Source organism: Bos taurus, chromosome X, assembly GCF_002263795.3.
Source record: "Bos taurus isolate L1 Dominette 01449 registration number 42190680 breed Hereford chromosome X, ARS-UCD2.0, whole genome shotgun sequence".
NCBI lineage: Eukaryota > Metazoa > Chordata > Mammalia > Artiodactyla > Bovidae > Bos > Bos taurus.
Window position 1 is genome coordinate 124,716,344 of NC_037357.1, and position 17,854 is coordinate 124,734,197.

Here is a 17,854-nt window from a genome sequence, read left to right on the forward strand (position 1 = left end):
TTATAATAAATTCTCATTAGAGAATAAATGCTCATTATAACAATGGGCATTTTTTAAAGTCTTCTGTCATTTACACTTATTATTTTACTCAGATGCTTCTGCAAAAATGTTGCTGCAGAAGTGACCCATCTTCAAGGAGATTCATGGAAAGAATTTGGCAAACACAAGTTTCTGATAACTTTAAGATCATAATATTGAATTGGTCATCTCACAGTAGTCAGAATGGCCATCATCAAAACGTCTACAAACAATAAATGCTAGAGAGGGTGTGGAGAAAAGGAAACTCTCTTATACTGCTGGTGGGAATGCAAACTAGTACAGCCACTATGAAGAACAGTGGGCAGATTCCTTAAAAAACTTGGCATAGACCGGCTATATGATCCAGCAATCCCACTGCTGGGCATGCATCCCAAGAAAACCAGAATTGAAAGAGACACATGTACCTCACTGTTCACTGCAGCACTATTTACAATAGCTAGGATATGAAAGCAACCTAGATATCCATTGGCAGATGAATGGATAAGGAAGTTATGGTACATATATACAGTGGAGTACTACTCAGCTATAAAAAGGAGCATCTGAGTCAGTTCTAATGAGGTGGATGAACCTAAAGCCTGTTATACAGAGTGAAGTAAGTCAGAAAAAGACAGACAAATACTATATATTAATCCATATATATGAAATTTAGAAAAATGATACTGACAATCCTACATGCAGGGCAGCAAAGGAAACACAGATGTAAAGAACAGACTTTTGGACTTCATGGAAGAAGGAGAGGGCGGGATGATTTGAGAGAATAGCACTGAAACATATACATTACCACATGTAAAACAGACAACCAGTGTGAGTTCAATGTACGAAGCAGGGTACTCAAAGCCAGTGCTCTGGGACAACCTAGAGGGATAGAGTGGGGAGGGCAGTGGGAGGGGGGTTCAGGATGGGGGGGACACATGTATACCTATGGCTGATTCATGTTGATGTATGGCAGAAACCATCACAATATTGTAAATATCTTCCAACTAATTTAAACTAATTTAAAATAAATAAAAATTTTAAAAATACTGAATTGGGTAAGAATTTCTAGAACTAATGGGGGAAAATGGATTAAAGCAGAACAAGAATAAATAACCTAGAACTGAATGAATTGAAAAGGGTGATTATAATTTTTATTCCTTCTTGCTTGAAGCACTGCTGGTTCTTTAATGTTTTGCTTTTCTAGATTTGAGGAAACTTTTTCTCTTAAGCTATCTATGACTTAAAACAATTTGGTAAAATACAATTTTGTAAACATTAACTTTTTCTCCCTACCTGACTCCTCCAAAATTTGGAGACTCTTGAGCATTCTTTTTATGGCAAAATAGTTATTTACATAAGCTGAATGAGAATCTATTATCCTTGTAACAGGACACAATCAGAAGCACTGGTTACAAAAGCTTTAACTGGAATGTCATATTTGAGAGAGATGTACATAGACTCAGATATGACCAGACTGCTTTAAAGAACTAAGGTTGACTTTATGGAACCAATAAAGTCCCTCGGAAAAGTCGACCTGGTACCTTACTTACAAGGTTCCAGCAAAGCAGGCTTAAAAAGAACCCATAGGGTCAATTACTATTCTTGCTGCACCTATGTAAATAATCAGGCCAAGTATAACGCAAATAAATTAATTTTACTGTGATTATCTTTGATTTTATTTTTATCTTTGATTTTAAAAAATGGGGGTAATTCTAGAAAGAAAGATGCTTGCACCTTTGTAGATATTATATCCAATTCATTGTCTTTGAGATTTTGTTAAATACCTATAAATTAGACCGGATCCTATATTCTTATAGTTTCCTCAAATATCTGGCTATAACTCATCAAACTAATGTTTCCAATTTTCTGCTACCCTTTTGACTTGGAATCACTAAGAACAAAGACTGCCCTTGAATCTCCTTGGAAGGGACTATCCCAGATATGCTTCACTACCCAGATGACAGCCAAACTTTAGGAACTTGAACCTTGGGGACACATTTCACAGCCCAAGAAGGCTTCACCTGGTTATCTGTCCTACACAAATGCTAGCGACTTCCAAATCAGACTGACAAAAAGACAAATAGCTGATATTAATATGGACTGCTTTCTCCCAAGATGTTGGATCACGACTTCATACTTAGGGACTTCCCTGGTGATCCAGCGGTTAAGACTCTGTTCTTCCACTGCAGGGGGCACAGGTTCAATCTCTGGTCGGGGAAACAAAGATCCCACATGCCTCAAAGGGCAGCCAAAAAAGTTTTAAAAAAGCAGACTTCATACTTTAAACATGAAACCCTTTCTTCTTCTCTTTCTTTCCTTCACTCTAGGATTGGCCTGGAAAGGTAACACCATCCCCAGTATCTCCCAGCCCATTGCCAAGGGGAGGGATAACCTTTCACTGCTAAATTTGTCATCATCAAAAAACCTGAGCTGTCTCTTTACAGTACTACCTTATTGGAAGTAGTTTGTGCCCTGACAGGATTTATCTTTGTCCATGGTGATTAACATTCTCCTTGGGTCTATGAATACCTAGATGACTGTGCATAACTGGGCAATATCTCTTAGGTGACCTAACTGTTCCCCTAACTGTCCACAGAGACACCTCATTGGTCAACTCCCCTGAATTTGCATTGTCAAGTTATAAAGAACCTACCAGGAGGCTTTCATGATTTAGGATTTGCTTTCTTTGGCTGGTCCCTACTTCCCTGGTCAGAAATAAATGTAAATAGGCTATGATCAGGAATCTCTCCTAAACTCTTTATCTTACTGCAGAATTTGTTGCTAAAGGAAAAGCTGCCCAGTGAAAATCCTGAGACTCTATGGCCAAAGTTGCTCTTGGTAATTGGATAGCCCTTGATTATGTGTTTTTTTTTAATTAAAAAAATTTTTTTAATTGAAGGATAATTGCTTTACAGAATTGTGTTGGTTTCTGCCAAACATCAACATGAATCAGCCATAGGTATACATATGTCCCCTCCCTCTTGAACCTCCCTCCCACTTTCCTCCCCATCCCACCCCTCTAGGTTGTTACAGAGGCCCGGTTTGAGTTCCCTGAGTCATATGGCAAATTCCCGTTGATGGACAGTTCTTGATTATCTTTCAGCTTTGTAAGGGAAGTGTCTGCTGTGGCCAACACCATCTGCTGCACCTAGATTAACATTTCTGGCAAAGTTGAAACTCAGCTACATAAGATCACGGAACAAGTCACTTAAAAACGTAAATCCTTCAAGGGTCTTTCCTTGACTTATTTGATTTTGATTGGTTTGCGTCTTGGGCACCATGGTTTTGAAGTATACCGCAAACACTGGGAATTATCCTGCTTATCATAATCACAGTAGTCTCCCTGGAACACTGTATCCTCTAAAAAGCTTTAAAAGAATGATTGCAGCCATTCATCACTAAGCAAATGAACTCTCTAGCACTGGAACATCAGAAAAGGAATAAAGAAAATGACAGACTTAAAAATTGTGAACGTGAAGTCATGGCCTGTGCATATCACAGAGATTAAGCAAATAACATTGACCTGTGAATAGCACACAAAAGATCAACAAAAATTGTAAGAACTCAGAGATTAGCTGGGAGTGGTACTAATGTTTTGTTTTGTTTCATATCTTTCAGGCTGAGAGTCTGATGAAAACAGGGGAATTGGTTAAAAAAAAAAAAAAAAAGAGGCAACAGGCCCCAAATGGAGTCACTTGTACTAAGCTCCATGTCAGCAAACAGAAACTTAGTACCTAACCTAATTGCATTTTCAGCCTCTCCTAGGAATGTAATCTTAACCTGTCTAGAATTTTCTGGCCAGCACTAGTGAGGTAATCAACCTGATAGACCCCTGTTTTTCCCCAAAGGAAGCTGACCTTGCCTGAAATAATTCTTTTCATTTATGATTTCCTTGTCCCACTCCCTTTCTGACTTTAAAAATCTCTCCTTTTCTGCAGCTTTTTGAAGTTCTTTTCTGTTTTCTAGATGGAATGCTGCCTGATTCATGAATCATTCAATAAAGCCAATAAGATCTTTAAATTTGCTATGTTGAATTTTATTTTTCTAACAGATTGCTATTTAGTATTTTTACATTTTTAGGCAAAAATAGAGGACAAATATTTTTTAAGAGAACAATATCCATTAGAGAAAATTTCCATTGTCATAGCTTAAAAGCATCAAACTTCAAAGCCAAAAATGCTAGATAGCCTTTGTAGGAGACCTAGCACTTAAATGAATAAATGCATTTCTAAGTGGTCTCAAGGGAAGAAATAAAAGAAAATATAGTGTTTTCAAAGTGCTCTACAGGAAAAAATAAAAGGTAATAGATTATTCATTCAAAACCCATCAATATAAAACTTTAAGTGTAAAGTGAAATTCAGGAGAAGGAAACTACAATGTTTAATTTCTGTTTTTTTGTATAAATTCCAGTTTTACATGTCAGGGCAGCATATCAAAAGGAGCATGAACTTTGGTATCTGTCAGAGCTGGTTCCAATTCAGACTCAGACATCAACTAGTACATGACTTTGGGCAGCTCTTTAATCTAAGTCTCCATTTCCTCATGAAGAAAACGAAATTAATCAAAGCTTCCTCCAAGAGTTTTGGCAACAACTATTCTCTCCCATACTGCATATCACAAAAGAATCAAACTAACAACAATAACACAACAACAATGCTACTTCTCTACATGGAACGCAGATAGCCCACAAGAAAGGGATAGCCTCAATTTTATATGTAGGCTATTCTTTCTCAAAAATGCCATGATACTCTGGAGGCAGAATGCTGCGGTGGGGCTCAATGACCAAGGTGGGGAAAAAAATCCATCACACTAGTCAGAGGTAAGCTCTAGGCCTGGCTCTGCCACTTACTAGTTATGTCTTAAGCAAATCACTTTGCCTCTCAAAGCCTCAGTTTCCTTTTCTGCAAATTGAGAACAATCCTTCACAGGTTGTGAAGATCAAATATATGTGAAAGATTTTGTCCAACTATAAAAGCACTATGCAAATAAAAGGTACTTTACATGCATACATTTAGCTAGTTTCCAAGAACAGCAATTTTGGAAGGCACCATGAAAGGGTGTAATGGTTGATGGCAAAAAACACTGTATTCAGAACTCCCTGGGTTCAAATCCCAACTCGGGGATAACCTTGACAAGTACTTACCTAATCACTGAGCACAAGATTCTTCCTCAGTACAAAAAGTAATGATAACACTTTACTCAGGTTTACTGCAAGGACTAAATAAAATATATGCAGAATATTGTCAATACTCTGTAATACAGTTAGTAATAAGGAAATAATAACTATTCTTTTCTATCAAGAAATCTTTCAAAACTTTCATAGCCCTTGACACAGAAATTTCATGTCAAATCACCTAAATATGGAAATAACCCAAAATAAGGAAAAATCTTTACATGAAGAAATTATTCAATGTAAATTCTTCAAACCTAAATGTCAAATATTGAGGAATAATTAATTATATTATGGCCTATCCACTAATGAGACATTTAGCAATGGCTAAAATGTTTACAAAGCATAACAATTTGAGAAATGTTTACACAATCATGTCTCAGTGCCAAAGCAAGGCTATAAAAAAATTACTATTTAGGATGATCAAAAATATACACTATATAAAAAAAAAACTGGGTAGCAGAATGATGATTATTATTTCCAGTTGCTTTCTCAATCTTATATTTTTGAATGAGAAAAACTTTTTATGGTAAATATAAATAAACACATTGTATCAGTTTCCATAGATTACTATGGAATTTATAATAAACATTGATTGATATATTCAACAAAAGATAATGGAAGACTAAAAAGAATAAGGGAAGACTCTGAACAAGTATGTGCTAAGAAATAATTCAGATGATGTCAGGGAGTGTTTAACAGGAGGATTCCTACGTGCTGTTTCTCACAAGTCCTTTGTTTCTTTTTATTAGATTAAGGGGTGCATTTATCACATAAGGTCTTAATGTTGTAGGTTGGCCTTTTGGTCTTTCATATGGGTAGATTTGAAAATTTTGATAAATTTCTTGTACTTTGATTTGAGAAATTCCTGCAATTTGGCAAGAGACCTTTTGTATAGGCCAGGATTTGGGCCATAAGTGTTTGGAAATAATAGTAATATTAGATCCAGTGTCGAGGAGACTAGAAAATCTTTTATTATTTTTGATATTTATATTTGGTTGGGCATATTCAGATACCAATGATGTCCATAAGGATTGTCTTTCATCTGTACTGCTGAATCTGCTTGTCCATACATTATTAGAGGAGTGAATAGAAATGTAAGGCAAAAGAAGTAATTGAGCAATTTTGTCCCCTTTTTAGAATTGCCATAGAATCTGAGATGACATCATAATTTGAATTGCTCCTTTATAATTTGAATCAATTATTCCAGGGTGAACAGTAATTCCTTTAGAAGCCAAACTAGATCAGCCAAATAAAAGACTGAAGGTTTGTGGAGGCAGGGGTCCAAAAAGTCCAGTAGGTACTCTAGAAGGGACTGCTTAAGGGTAAAGGAAAAAATCATCTAGGGCTGGTATATTAACGGTAGCATTGCCGGATGTTGATGGTTTGAGGGAAAAGATAGAATTTGCCCCTGGTTTTTGTTGTAGGGGACCAGGGGGGTCCCCTGTTTGGAGTTCCCTGGAATAGGTTTTCCATCAATATCAAATTTAAATTTACAGTCTTTGGCCCAATGCATTCCTCTATGGCAATGAGGGCGAATTCTTGGAGGTTTTTTATTAGCCTTCTTAGGGCAGTCCCTTTTTAAATGGTTTTTATCTCTACATGTAAAGCATCCTTCATTTCCCTTTTTAAAGGTAGTAGCCATTGTTTCAGCTAGCATTTGCATCTTTTGAGTTTCTGATTCTAGATTGTGACAAGCCTTCAAATAATCAGTAATAGTCCCAGTCTCATGAATTGCAGCGATAGCTCTCTGACATTCCTGATTTGCATTCTCATAAGCAAGTAATTTCTCTAGCTGTTTCTTGGTTTCTTCTCTGATTACAGTATGGGAAATAGCAGTTTCTAATCTCGCTAAAAAATTAGTATAACTTTCATTAGGTTCTAACAAAGGAGAGACTTTTGGAGTTGCGCCTGTTAGCAGAGGAGGAGCATTTGGAGCAGCCGGGGCAGGGCTAGTAAGAAAATTTTGAAATATTTCATGTTGTTCTAATTGGGCCTTTTGTAAAGTTTTATCATCTAATTCATATTCATGCAACAAGTGTTCTGTCTGTTGTTGAATATCGTTGAGGGCTAGAAATCAATTGGAATATTTTTTCCTTGCTTGGCGGCTCATTCAACATTTTCTTTGACCCAGTGCCAAATTTCTAAATCAAAACTGCATTTATCAGGGAATCAAGGATTACATTTAACCACTGTTTGAAAGCAAGCCTGTATTCATTGGCGCTAAACCAAAAGTCCCTGAGCTTTAAACAAATGGTGAAGTAAAGTAGAGAAATGATGGGGCTTTCCAGCCGTTTGACCCATGTCTTAGTACTTACCGACCTCAATAGGTCCCGAGTCCCTCCGACCAAAATGCCACATATACCAGTGTCCCTGTTCTGGGGCGCCATTTGTTGGGGTCCTTTAATGGACCGGGACCTGGCGGTCCAGAGTTGATGATAAGAAAGTGAAAGAGAGAGCCGAAGGGAGGGAGAAAGAGAGAGAGAGAAAGAAAGACACGGGGACCCCAAGCTCTGATGGAGCAAAGGTGTTTTAATGATTTCTCTGTGAGTATATAAAGGCTGTGGTACAAGAAGTTCCTTTTGACAATGATAAAGATCAGAAAACCAAATGTACAGCAACTGTTACCAAGGGAACAAGGGATTAATAATGGTCACAAGGTCAGGAGACAATCCATATCTCAAGAAAGGGGATCGAGACTAAGCAGTTTTGTCGTAAAGAGAATGTTTACTAAAGGAGATTCAAGCCTGCCTCACATAATGACCTCAGTTCCTGGGAGCAGCGTGCTGTTCCACTTAAAAAGAAACAAAGGACTTGTGAGAAACAGCACATAGGAATCCTCCTGTTAAACATTCCCTGACGAGATGAAATGAACCAGTTCTTCAAGGACACAAACTACTGAAAATGACTCAAGAAGAAATAGAAAATATGACAATATACTTTATTATAACAAGTAAAGAGTAGAAAAAGTAATCAAAAAACTACCCACAAAGAAAGGCCCATGCCCAGATGGCTTCACTGACAAATTCTACCAAACGTTTAAAGAATTAATTCTAATTCTTCACAAACTCTTTTAAACTATAGAAGAGATGGAATACTTTCCAACTCATTCTGTAAGACTAGTACTACCCTGATATCAAATTCAGACAAAGACATCAAAGGAAAAGGAAAATAGAGACCAATATATCTCTTGAATATAGAAGCAAAAATCTTAAACAAAATGCTAGCAAACTGAATTCAGTAACATATAAAAAAGATTATATACCATGATCAAGTGGGATTTATGTCAGGAATACAAATTTAGTTCAATATCTGAAATTCAATTAATATACTCAATAACACAGAATAAAAAACAAAACTACATGATCTTCCCAATACATGCAGATTAAGGCATTAGACAAAGTTAAATATCATTTTTTAATTAAAAAAAAATCAATAAACTTCCTCAACCTGATAAAGAGCATCCATAAAAAAAGAAAGGTCACAGCTAATATCACACTTAAAGGTGAAAGACTGAATGCTTTCCCCCTAAGATCAAGAACAAGACAAGGAAGCCTACTCTTGCATTTCTATTTAACAGTAACAGAGATTGCAGCCAGGACAGTCAAGAAAGAAAGTGAAATCAAAGGCAAAGAATAGAAAGGAAGAAGCAAAATTACCTTTATTTGCAGATGACATGATTTATAAATAGAAAATCCTAAGAAATCCACTAAAAATCTATTAGAGCTAATAAATGAGCTTAGCAAAGTCTCAGGATATACAATCAATCAGCATTCAAAGACCAACTGTTTTTCCACACACTTGCAATGAACACCCCAAAAATGAAGAAAACACATGTACACCCATGGCGGATTCATGTTGATGTATGGCAAAACCAATACAATATTGTAAAGTAATTAGCCTCTAATTAAAATAAATAAATTTAAATTTAAAAAAAAGACAACAATATCATTTACAATAGCATCAAAAAGAATAAATACCTGGGTTAAATTTAACAAAAGAAGAGTGAAACTCAAACTCTGAATACTACAAAACATCATTGAAAGAAATTAAAGACCTAAATAACTGGAAAGATACCCTGTGTTCATGAATCAGATGATTTAACTGTTTAAGAATACTTCCCAAATTGATCTACAGATTCAAAATAATCCACACCAACACTCCAGCTGGTTTCTTTTAAGAAATTGATTCTAAAATTTATATGGAAATGCAAGGGACCCAGCCAAAACAATCTTGAAAAAGAGAAAGTCAAAGGATTCACATCTCCAATTTCAAAACTTTCTACAAAATCTACAGTAATCAAGATGGTGTGATATTGGCTGGACATATTGGATGGTCCAGGCAGGACACAGGATTGGACACATAGATCAATGGAACAGAATTGAGAATCCAGAAATAAAACCCTGACATTTATGGTCAACTGACTTTTGGCAAGAGTGCCAAGATCATTCAATGGGGAAAAAATAATCTTTTCAACAAATAGTGTTGGGACAACTATTCACATCCAAAGGATACATTTGTATCCCCACCTCATACCGGGGCTTCCCTGGCAGCTCAGAGGTTAAAGCGTCTGCCTGCAGTGCGGGAGACCTGGGTTCGATCCCTGGGTCAGGAAGATCCCCTGGAGAAGGAAACGGCAACCCACTCCAGTATTCTTGACTGGAGAACCCCATGGACGGAGGAGCCTGGTGGGCTACAGTCCACGGGGTCGCAAAGAGTCGGACACAACTAAGCGACTTAACTTTCACTTTCACTTTCTTTCCTCACACCATATATGAAAATTAACTCAAAATTGATCAAGAACTAAATGGAAGGGCTAAAAATACAAAATTATTGGGCATCCTTAGTGATCCAATAGTTAAGAATCCACTTGCCAATGCAGGGGACATAGGTTGGATCCCTGGTCCAGGAAGATCCCACATGCCACAAGGCAACTCAACCTGTCCGCTGCAAGGCAACTCAGCTGGCGCACCACAACTACCCGAGCCTCGCTCTAGAACCCTGGAGCCACAATTACTGAAGCCCATGCACGTAGAGCCTGTGCTCTGCAACAAGAGAAGCCACTGCAACGAGAAGCCCGCAAACCACAACTAGAGAGTAGCCCCTGTTCAGTGCAACTAGAGAAAGCCAGCACACAGTGAAGAAGATCCAGTATAGCCAATAAATAAATAATTTTTTAAAAATTCTTAGAAGAAAACAGAAGTACAAATAATCTTGGATTTGACCCAAAAGCACAAGTAACCAAAGAAAAAATAAACTGGACTTCATCAAAACTAAAACTTTTGTGCTTCAAAGAACATTATCAAGAAAATGAGAAGACAACCCACTGAATGGGTAAAAATATTTGCAAATCACACATTTGATAAGGAACTTGTAACTAGAATATATTTTAAAGTCTTACAAAAAATAATTTAAAAATTAGCAAATGATCTGAACAGACATTTCTCCAAAGAAGATCTACAAATGGCTAATAAATACATGAAAAGATGCTCAGCATCTTTAGTCATTAGGGGCATGCAAATAAAAACCCTAATGAGATACCACTCCATATCCACTAGGATGGTTATAATCAAAAGGAAAGACAATAACAAGTGTGGCTGAGGATATGGAGAAATAAGAACACTCATACCTTACTGACAGGGATACAAAATGGTGTAGCCACTTGGGAAAACAAGTTTAGACGTTTCTCAGAATGTTAAACATTGAGCTATCAAATGACCCAGCAATTCTTCTCAAAGGTCTATAACCAAGAGAACTGAAAACATGTATTTACATAATAACTTGTATATGAATGTTCATAGTAGCATTGCTCACTATAGTAAAAAAGTAGAAACAATCTAAATACCCATTAATTGATGAATGGATGAATACAAGGTTACATATTCATACAATGGAATATTATTCAGCAATACAAAGGAATGAAGTTCTGATTCATGACATGACATGGATAAACTCTGAAACACTATGCTGAATAAAAGAAGTCAGACATGAAAGACCCCATATTGTCTGATTATGTTTATATGAAATGTCCAGAACAGCCCAAATTTACAGACAGAGGTAGATTTGTGACTGCCTAGGGCTGGGGAGGTATAGCGTAGGAGAGTAACTGCTACTGGTTTGGGGAGCAGGGGGATGAAAATGTTCCAAAATTGATTGTGGTGATGGTTTATACAGCTGTATCAATATACCAAAAAAGTCACTGAATTTTATACTTTAAACTGGTGAATTGTGTAGTATGTGAATTATATCTCAATAAAGCTGCTATTATTAAAAAGTGATCCAGGAAAACAGTTTGTCATTTCCTTAAAAAGTCAACCACAAAATAGCCAAATGACCCTGAAATTTCATTACTAGGTATATACCCAAAAGAACTGAAAACACAGACTCAAATAAGTATACATACACTCATGTGCATAGTAGCACTATTCACAATAGCTAAAAAGGTGGAAAAAACCCAATGTCCATCAAATGAATGGACTAAAAAATGTGATACAAAAAAAATGTAATACATACACATGATGAAATATTATCCAGCCTTAAAAAGGAATGAAATATTGATGCATGCTACAACATGGATGAACCTCAAAAACATTATGCTAAGTAAAGGAAGCCAGAGGAAAAGGTCATATCATCTATGATTCTATTTACATGACATGTCCAGAACAGGTAAATTCATAGAAAAAGAATACAGATTGGCAGTTGTCAGGGTCTGAGGGAAGAGGGAAATATGCAGAAACTGATTAATAAATAAGGGATTTTACTTTGCAGTGATGGAAAAGTTTGAGAACTAGAGGAAAGTGGTGGTTACACAGCTTTGTATACATGCCACTGAATTGTTCAGATGGTTAATTTTGTCTTACATGAATTTCATCTCAATAAATTATTTACAAGAAACAGCAACCGAAAATTCAAAATTAATGTTTTCATTTACATGCAACATTTCAAAAGCTGAAATGCATTTCAGAAAAAGAATCTACATTTACATGTTGGGCTTGGCTTTTTTTTTTAACCTAAGAAATCTGGCTACATTTTTAAAAATCTGGGTAATCTCTACTCTCACAATAAATTACTACCATGGAATTAGTTCAGTTGGAGCTCTTGAAAGATTTATTTCATGACATGCTTACAGATTTCAAAGACTTAGTGCATCTCTGTTACTCTACTGTCAAGGATTAATTTGCTAACTCACTGGCATTAAGTCAGCTGGGAGGGAGACCAGCATTTGATTTCCAAAGGAAAACATCCCACACTAATTAGGATAGAATACTCTGTATCCTAAACTCTGCATGTTAAGCCTGAGTGAACTGCTAAAACAAAGATGTGGAATAGAAACTGGGAAAATTATCTATTAATACAACCAAAATAACACAGGAATGGAGTTTAAGAGCAAGTTATTCACACAATCATCCTAGCCTGTTTGTTTTGGGTTTAATTTGCATGTGGAGACTATGTCTATTAAAGAAACATTCAAGTGAGTTTCAACTAGATTCTAGTATCTGTGAGAAAGAACCTCAGTACAAAGTAAACAAAGGAAATACAGAAGCCTCTAATTACATGGGGGGTAGTGGGGGGGGGCACATCATCTATTTAGAAACAACATACTTTTGGGGAAGCAGATGATCTAGCATTTCTCAAATTCTACCTAGAACATTCTGAAAACATGAAGCAAATCTCATGAAGTTCTTTTTTTTTTCATGAGGTTCTGTACTGAACAGCTATAAATAATAATCTGATCACTGAGTTATAAAATCTAATAAAAATTTAATGATGCTACCAAATGTCACATAGGTATGGATAGAGCTATTTATAAGTGTATTGAATAAACAGATATAAATTTACAGAGAGGCTTTCTTGTTCCCTGCCACTGAGTTTTAAATTGAGATTTTATATTGGTACATTTTCAACTGAAATCAAATCAAACATAAAATATCTCTCAGATAATACTTTATGGCACATTATAAATTCAGAGCTACCTCTTCCTAAAGGTAGTTACCAACATTATCCCAATATTTAACCTTCAGTTCGAGTGATGATGTCTGGTGAAAAATCTCTCTGGGCAGCTTGAGAACCATGTGAGTAATTGAGAAAGGGGCAGAGGATGAACCCAGCTCACCCTCCCCTTTTCATTCAGGAAGGCAGGCACACTCCTGGAACTCACCTTTCTCAGATTTCTTGTCTTTTGTTGCAGATGAAGTGCCACAGCCCATGTCTTCTAAATTAGGTGTGTTCATGAATTCAACTTCTCATTCTAAAACAGTGTGAAAAGTGCTTCCCTCTGCGCTGTGAAGAGCCCCTTCTGACTGATTCACCTGGGTCACAGATCCTAGGAGGAGGACACACAAGGTGGGGAGGAAAGCGCCCGTTAACAACAAGGTATCTACGGGCTGCTCAGCAGGATTCATTTTTTGCTTCTCCTCAACTGCTGTTCATCATGTGATGTGGAAAGTGATCAGACATAATCTAATCCTGATTTATTTTCCAAAACACAGCAGCAGCAACACAGCAGATATAGGCTGCATTTCTGCAACACATAAATTATAGCTTGCCCGTGTCTAGGTCAGATCAATACTCTATAAAATAAAGCATTAAAATGAAAAGTAAAATGGAAATTTAAGAGCAAACAATTTTATAATTGAAATATAGGTAAGGCACTATGAAGGATCTGACACAAATTAACAGCTTTGGTTTTAAGCTCAAAATAGTTATTACTATATCTATCTAGGCTTTTAAATACACAAATTGGAAAATGACTATGAGACAACATATTTATACAGTTATGCCAAAATTCAAACCAAAATGATGTCAACTACAAATTGGGGCTTGTCAAGGGCATTTGCAGTCAGCTTCTGCTGAGACTGAATCCCGTGCTGCTGCGGCTGTTGACCTTCGACACACCCTAAAGGGAGTTCAGGGTGGAGAGTGAGGCACTCTGTCCTCCAGGGAAACTAGTGGAACAGGCCTCTAGACAGTCAGCTATTTTCAGGAACTGATTTCATGATCCCAATCCTTGCATCTCTTCATATCTAAAAAAGCCCAGAAAAGCACTAAATCCCCTTATGATGACATCAGCTCATGACTAGCAGAAAACCTTTTGTAAAATAAGTGTTTGATTGCATTAAACTCCCCATTCACCGAAGTCTTATATATTGACCTGCCTCTTTGGAGCAGTCTCTCAGAGCTATCTGAGGTGCTGTTTCCTGGGCTGCAGTCCTCATTTTGCCCCAAATAAAACTTAGCTCACAACTCTCATGCTGTGCATCTTTTTTAGTCAACAATGAGTTCTCTGACACTGTTTCTCAGAATCAGTTGGCATACTTGCTTTAAAAAAACAGAGGCTGAAGGCCTCCCTAGAAAAATGCCCTTTTCAAACAAGCTCTCCAGGCATTTCTGAGGCCCCTCCAAAGTCTGCCCTCACACTGACCGGGCCTTTTGATGGGTTAGCTGAGACTGCTATATTGGATCTTTCACAACCATCCCATGGGAGTTTTCAACTAAATTCCTTTCTATAGTAACCCCACCTCATGACTTGTGGGATGTTTCCTTTATTTCATGATGCTCCAAACCAGCTGAGCTAATCTATTTGCATTTCTTGATAGTAACAAAGAGAACAACTGACTTGGGACTCTGCCAAGCCTGCCTATTTTTCTTTTAGTACTACACTAAAAGCTTCAAAATGTGAATCAATGAAAGAAAGGGGCAGAAAGAAATGAGGAAAATATTTGAATTATGGAAATATTTTTAAAACAACTATAACCTTAATAAACAGACATTCTGATCAGAGCTAGGCTTGATTCTATTACGGAATTAATTAACCCTCCTAAACTATGGGTTATGGAATTAATTAACTCTCTTAAACTTTGGGTTATTTCCAAATTCGATAGGCATTTCTTACATGTCTCTCTTATCCACATCATGAGTAAAAAATGTTAATAGGGTCAGCTTCAAGGGCAGAAAACCCTTGTGGCATTCCACTCCAGACCAATCTCCAAGGTTAGTACAGACCCATTGCAGTCACACTCTCCCAGCATATTCATTTAGTCAGGTGGCAAATTTACCCATCATAAGTATCCACTTACTTATCTATAAGATGTATTTGGAAATTTCGCTAAATATTTTAATGAAATTAAGATACATAATCTGACACCTTACATTCCAGGCTGGGTTTCCCTCATGGTTCAGACGGTAAAGAACCTATCTGCCTGTAGTGCAGGAGACCTGGCTTTGAGCCCTGGATCGGGAAGATCCTCTGGAGAAGGGAGTGGCAACCCACTCCAGTATTCTTGCCTGGGAAATCCATGGACAGAGGAGACTGAAGGGCTACAGTCCATGGGGTCGCAAGAGTCAGACATAACTGAACAACTAACACACACACATATTCCAGGCTAGCCAGCAACAGCAGAAGATAAAGAGGAGGAGGAGAGGAAGGCAGAAGGAAGGAGGGAGGGAGGGAGGAAGAAAGAAAGGAAAATAGTTTGCCATTATTTTTATTTAGTAACAGAATCATAGACATTTAAAGGTGGTGCATGTGTGCGTACTAAGTCTCTTCAGTCATGCCTGACTCTTTGCAACCCCATGGACTGCAGTCCTCCAGGCCCCTTTGTCCATGGGATTCTTCAGGCAAGAACACTGGAGTGGACAACCATGCTACCCTCCAGGGCATCTTCCCCACCCAGGGATTGAACCTGCATCTCTTATGTCTCCAGCATTGGCAGGCAAGTTCTTTACCACTAGCACCACCTGGGCAGCCACTTTAAAGGTCACAGAGACTTTTAAAATTACCTAGAATTTACACACAGTGCAAGAAAACCAAGATACTTACCTAACGTCATATAGACAAACCAGCTGTCAAAGTCTGTTGCATATTAGCATCACCTGGGAAGCTTTTAAAACTCTCAATGCTCAGAGGCCACCTCAACAAATTAAGAGTCTCTGGGGATTTGAAGAATAGTGATGCCTGGGTCCCATCCCCAGAGATTCTGATGTCACTGGTATTGAGTGCAGTTTGGGCATCGAGAGTATTAAAAGCTCCCCAGGTAATTCTAATGTGCAGCAGAGCTTGACATTCTCTACTGGAAACAATGTTCCAGCAAACCCACAACGATGCCTAGTGATTATCATATTTTCCTCTAAATGCTTTGACTCCATCTGTTTGGAACAGAATTTTTCCAGAGGTCATGTCAGGCTTATAAGGTAGTGGCTTCTGGGATCTACTCTTTTCTTGTTTTTGAAACTGAAGCACTATTTACCCATTGCCTCTGTTCTCTCCATCCTCAGACATTTCTCAAAGGTTATCTACAGTGCCTATGAGAGCATGTCTGCTGGATTTTTCCTCAACCTTTGAAGTAGGACATTTGGTCCTGGAGAGTTTCTCCATGTGCCTAGATCCATACTCTCCTACATGAGCACTGCAAAACTTACCAGGGGAGATTATTTTAAAAGGCACACTCCCAATACAATCCAAGTATTACTGCCAATACTTGGATTCAAGCAGTCCAAGGGGGCCTAGGAATTTGCAATTAAAAATGCACCCTTCATGGAACTTTGACACAAGCACTCCCCATATCTCAGTCTGAGAAGCACTGCTCTGCATATCTCCCTTGGGCTCTGCTTCCATTTTTATACTACTTTTTTCTACCCCGTTTTACGAATACACAGAGTTAGACACTGAGTAGGCAACGCTGATGCAATGACAGGAAGTGATATACTTCAAACTCAATTTTTTCCCCAGGAAAAAAATTTCTCTCTCTAAAGGCATTCGGTTCTCAGCCACTCCTCAGTCAACTCATTACACAACAAACAAAAGTCCATATAAAAGATTCACTAAGAACTAAAAAGCATCAAACTTAAGTATATTTCTGCTAGATTGTAAGCTCCATGGATACCTTTCTTTCTAAATACTCCTTGAATCTCTGGCACCTACACAGTGCCTTTCACGTAGCAGGTGTTTGAAAAATGCCAAGTGAATGAATGAATGAATAAGAGAATAAATATTTGTAATCCAGGGCCCTTTAAAAAATGAATGCTAAAAGTAATTATTAGTCCATCATTCCATGCACAAATACATGCTATTTAATTACACAAAAGTCTTTTATTAAACCAGAAAATGGGTAGTACTTATATATTCATTTTTAAAGAAAAATTTTAAATCATGACAGAAAGAAATGAGAATTGTTTGAGAATTTTGGGTTATTTAGAAAAAATAATTTGCTATTGGAATTTTTACATTATTAATTGATAATAATTTAATTTCCTCAGGTAACAGGTAAAACAAAACAAAGAAGAGTCACCGCATTTTATTTCTCACCAAAACAAGAGCTGATTATGGCCAGGTGCCACTCACTACTCCCACACACTACCCAACCTAGACTGCAATCACACATGTTTGGAAGCAATGTAAGTGCCTTTGAAGACAACCCTGGGTGGTATAAAGCAGATAAAAATGATCTTGGAATTTTCCATTATGTGGGACAATCTAAGCTCCTTCCATTCCCTGCCCTCTGTCAGCGGGAGATAAGTACTTAGTGTGCTAAAGGAGTCTGAAGAAACGATGCCCTAGGGCCTGAAAGGGGTTCTCTGGCTCAAGAGGCGGGGAGTCTCTGCAGCCTTCACCAAGACCTGAGGATACCATGGTCAGTGATAAAAACCACCAAAAAGGTGGATCTTGGCAAA

General features: G+C 37.5%; 1 protein-coding gene across 9 annotated transcripts in view; it reads right to left on the minus strand.

Annotated features, from left to right (window-relative positions):
- Positions 1 to 17,854, minus strand: part of PPEF1 (protein phosphatase with EF-hand domain 1) — a 157,401-nt gene that overhangs the window by 103,999 nt on the left and 35,548 nt on the right. For 7 of the 9 annotated variants that reach the window (XM_015461777.3, XM_015461783.3, XM_059883888.1 and 4 more), the window contains one exon: positions 13,344 to 13,508. In XM_015461777.3, the coding sequence (XP_015317263.1) occupies positions 13,344 to 13,416 (73 nt within the window). In that variant the 5' untranslated portion in view covers positions 13,417 to 13,508. Of the gene's footprint in view, positions 1 to 7,503; positions 7,927 to 13,343; positions 13,509 to 17,854 lie in introns of those variants that run through there. The other 2 variants (XM_024988542.2, XM_024988546.2) reach the window with 2 other exon arrangements.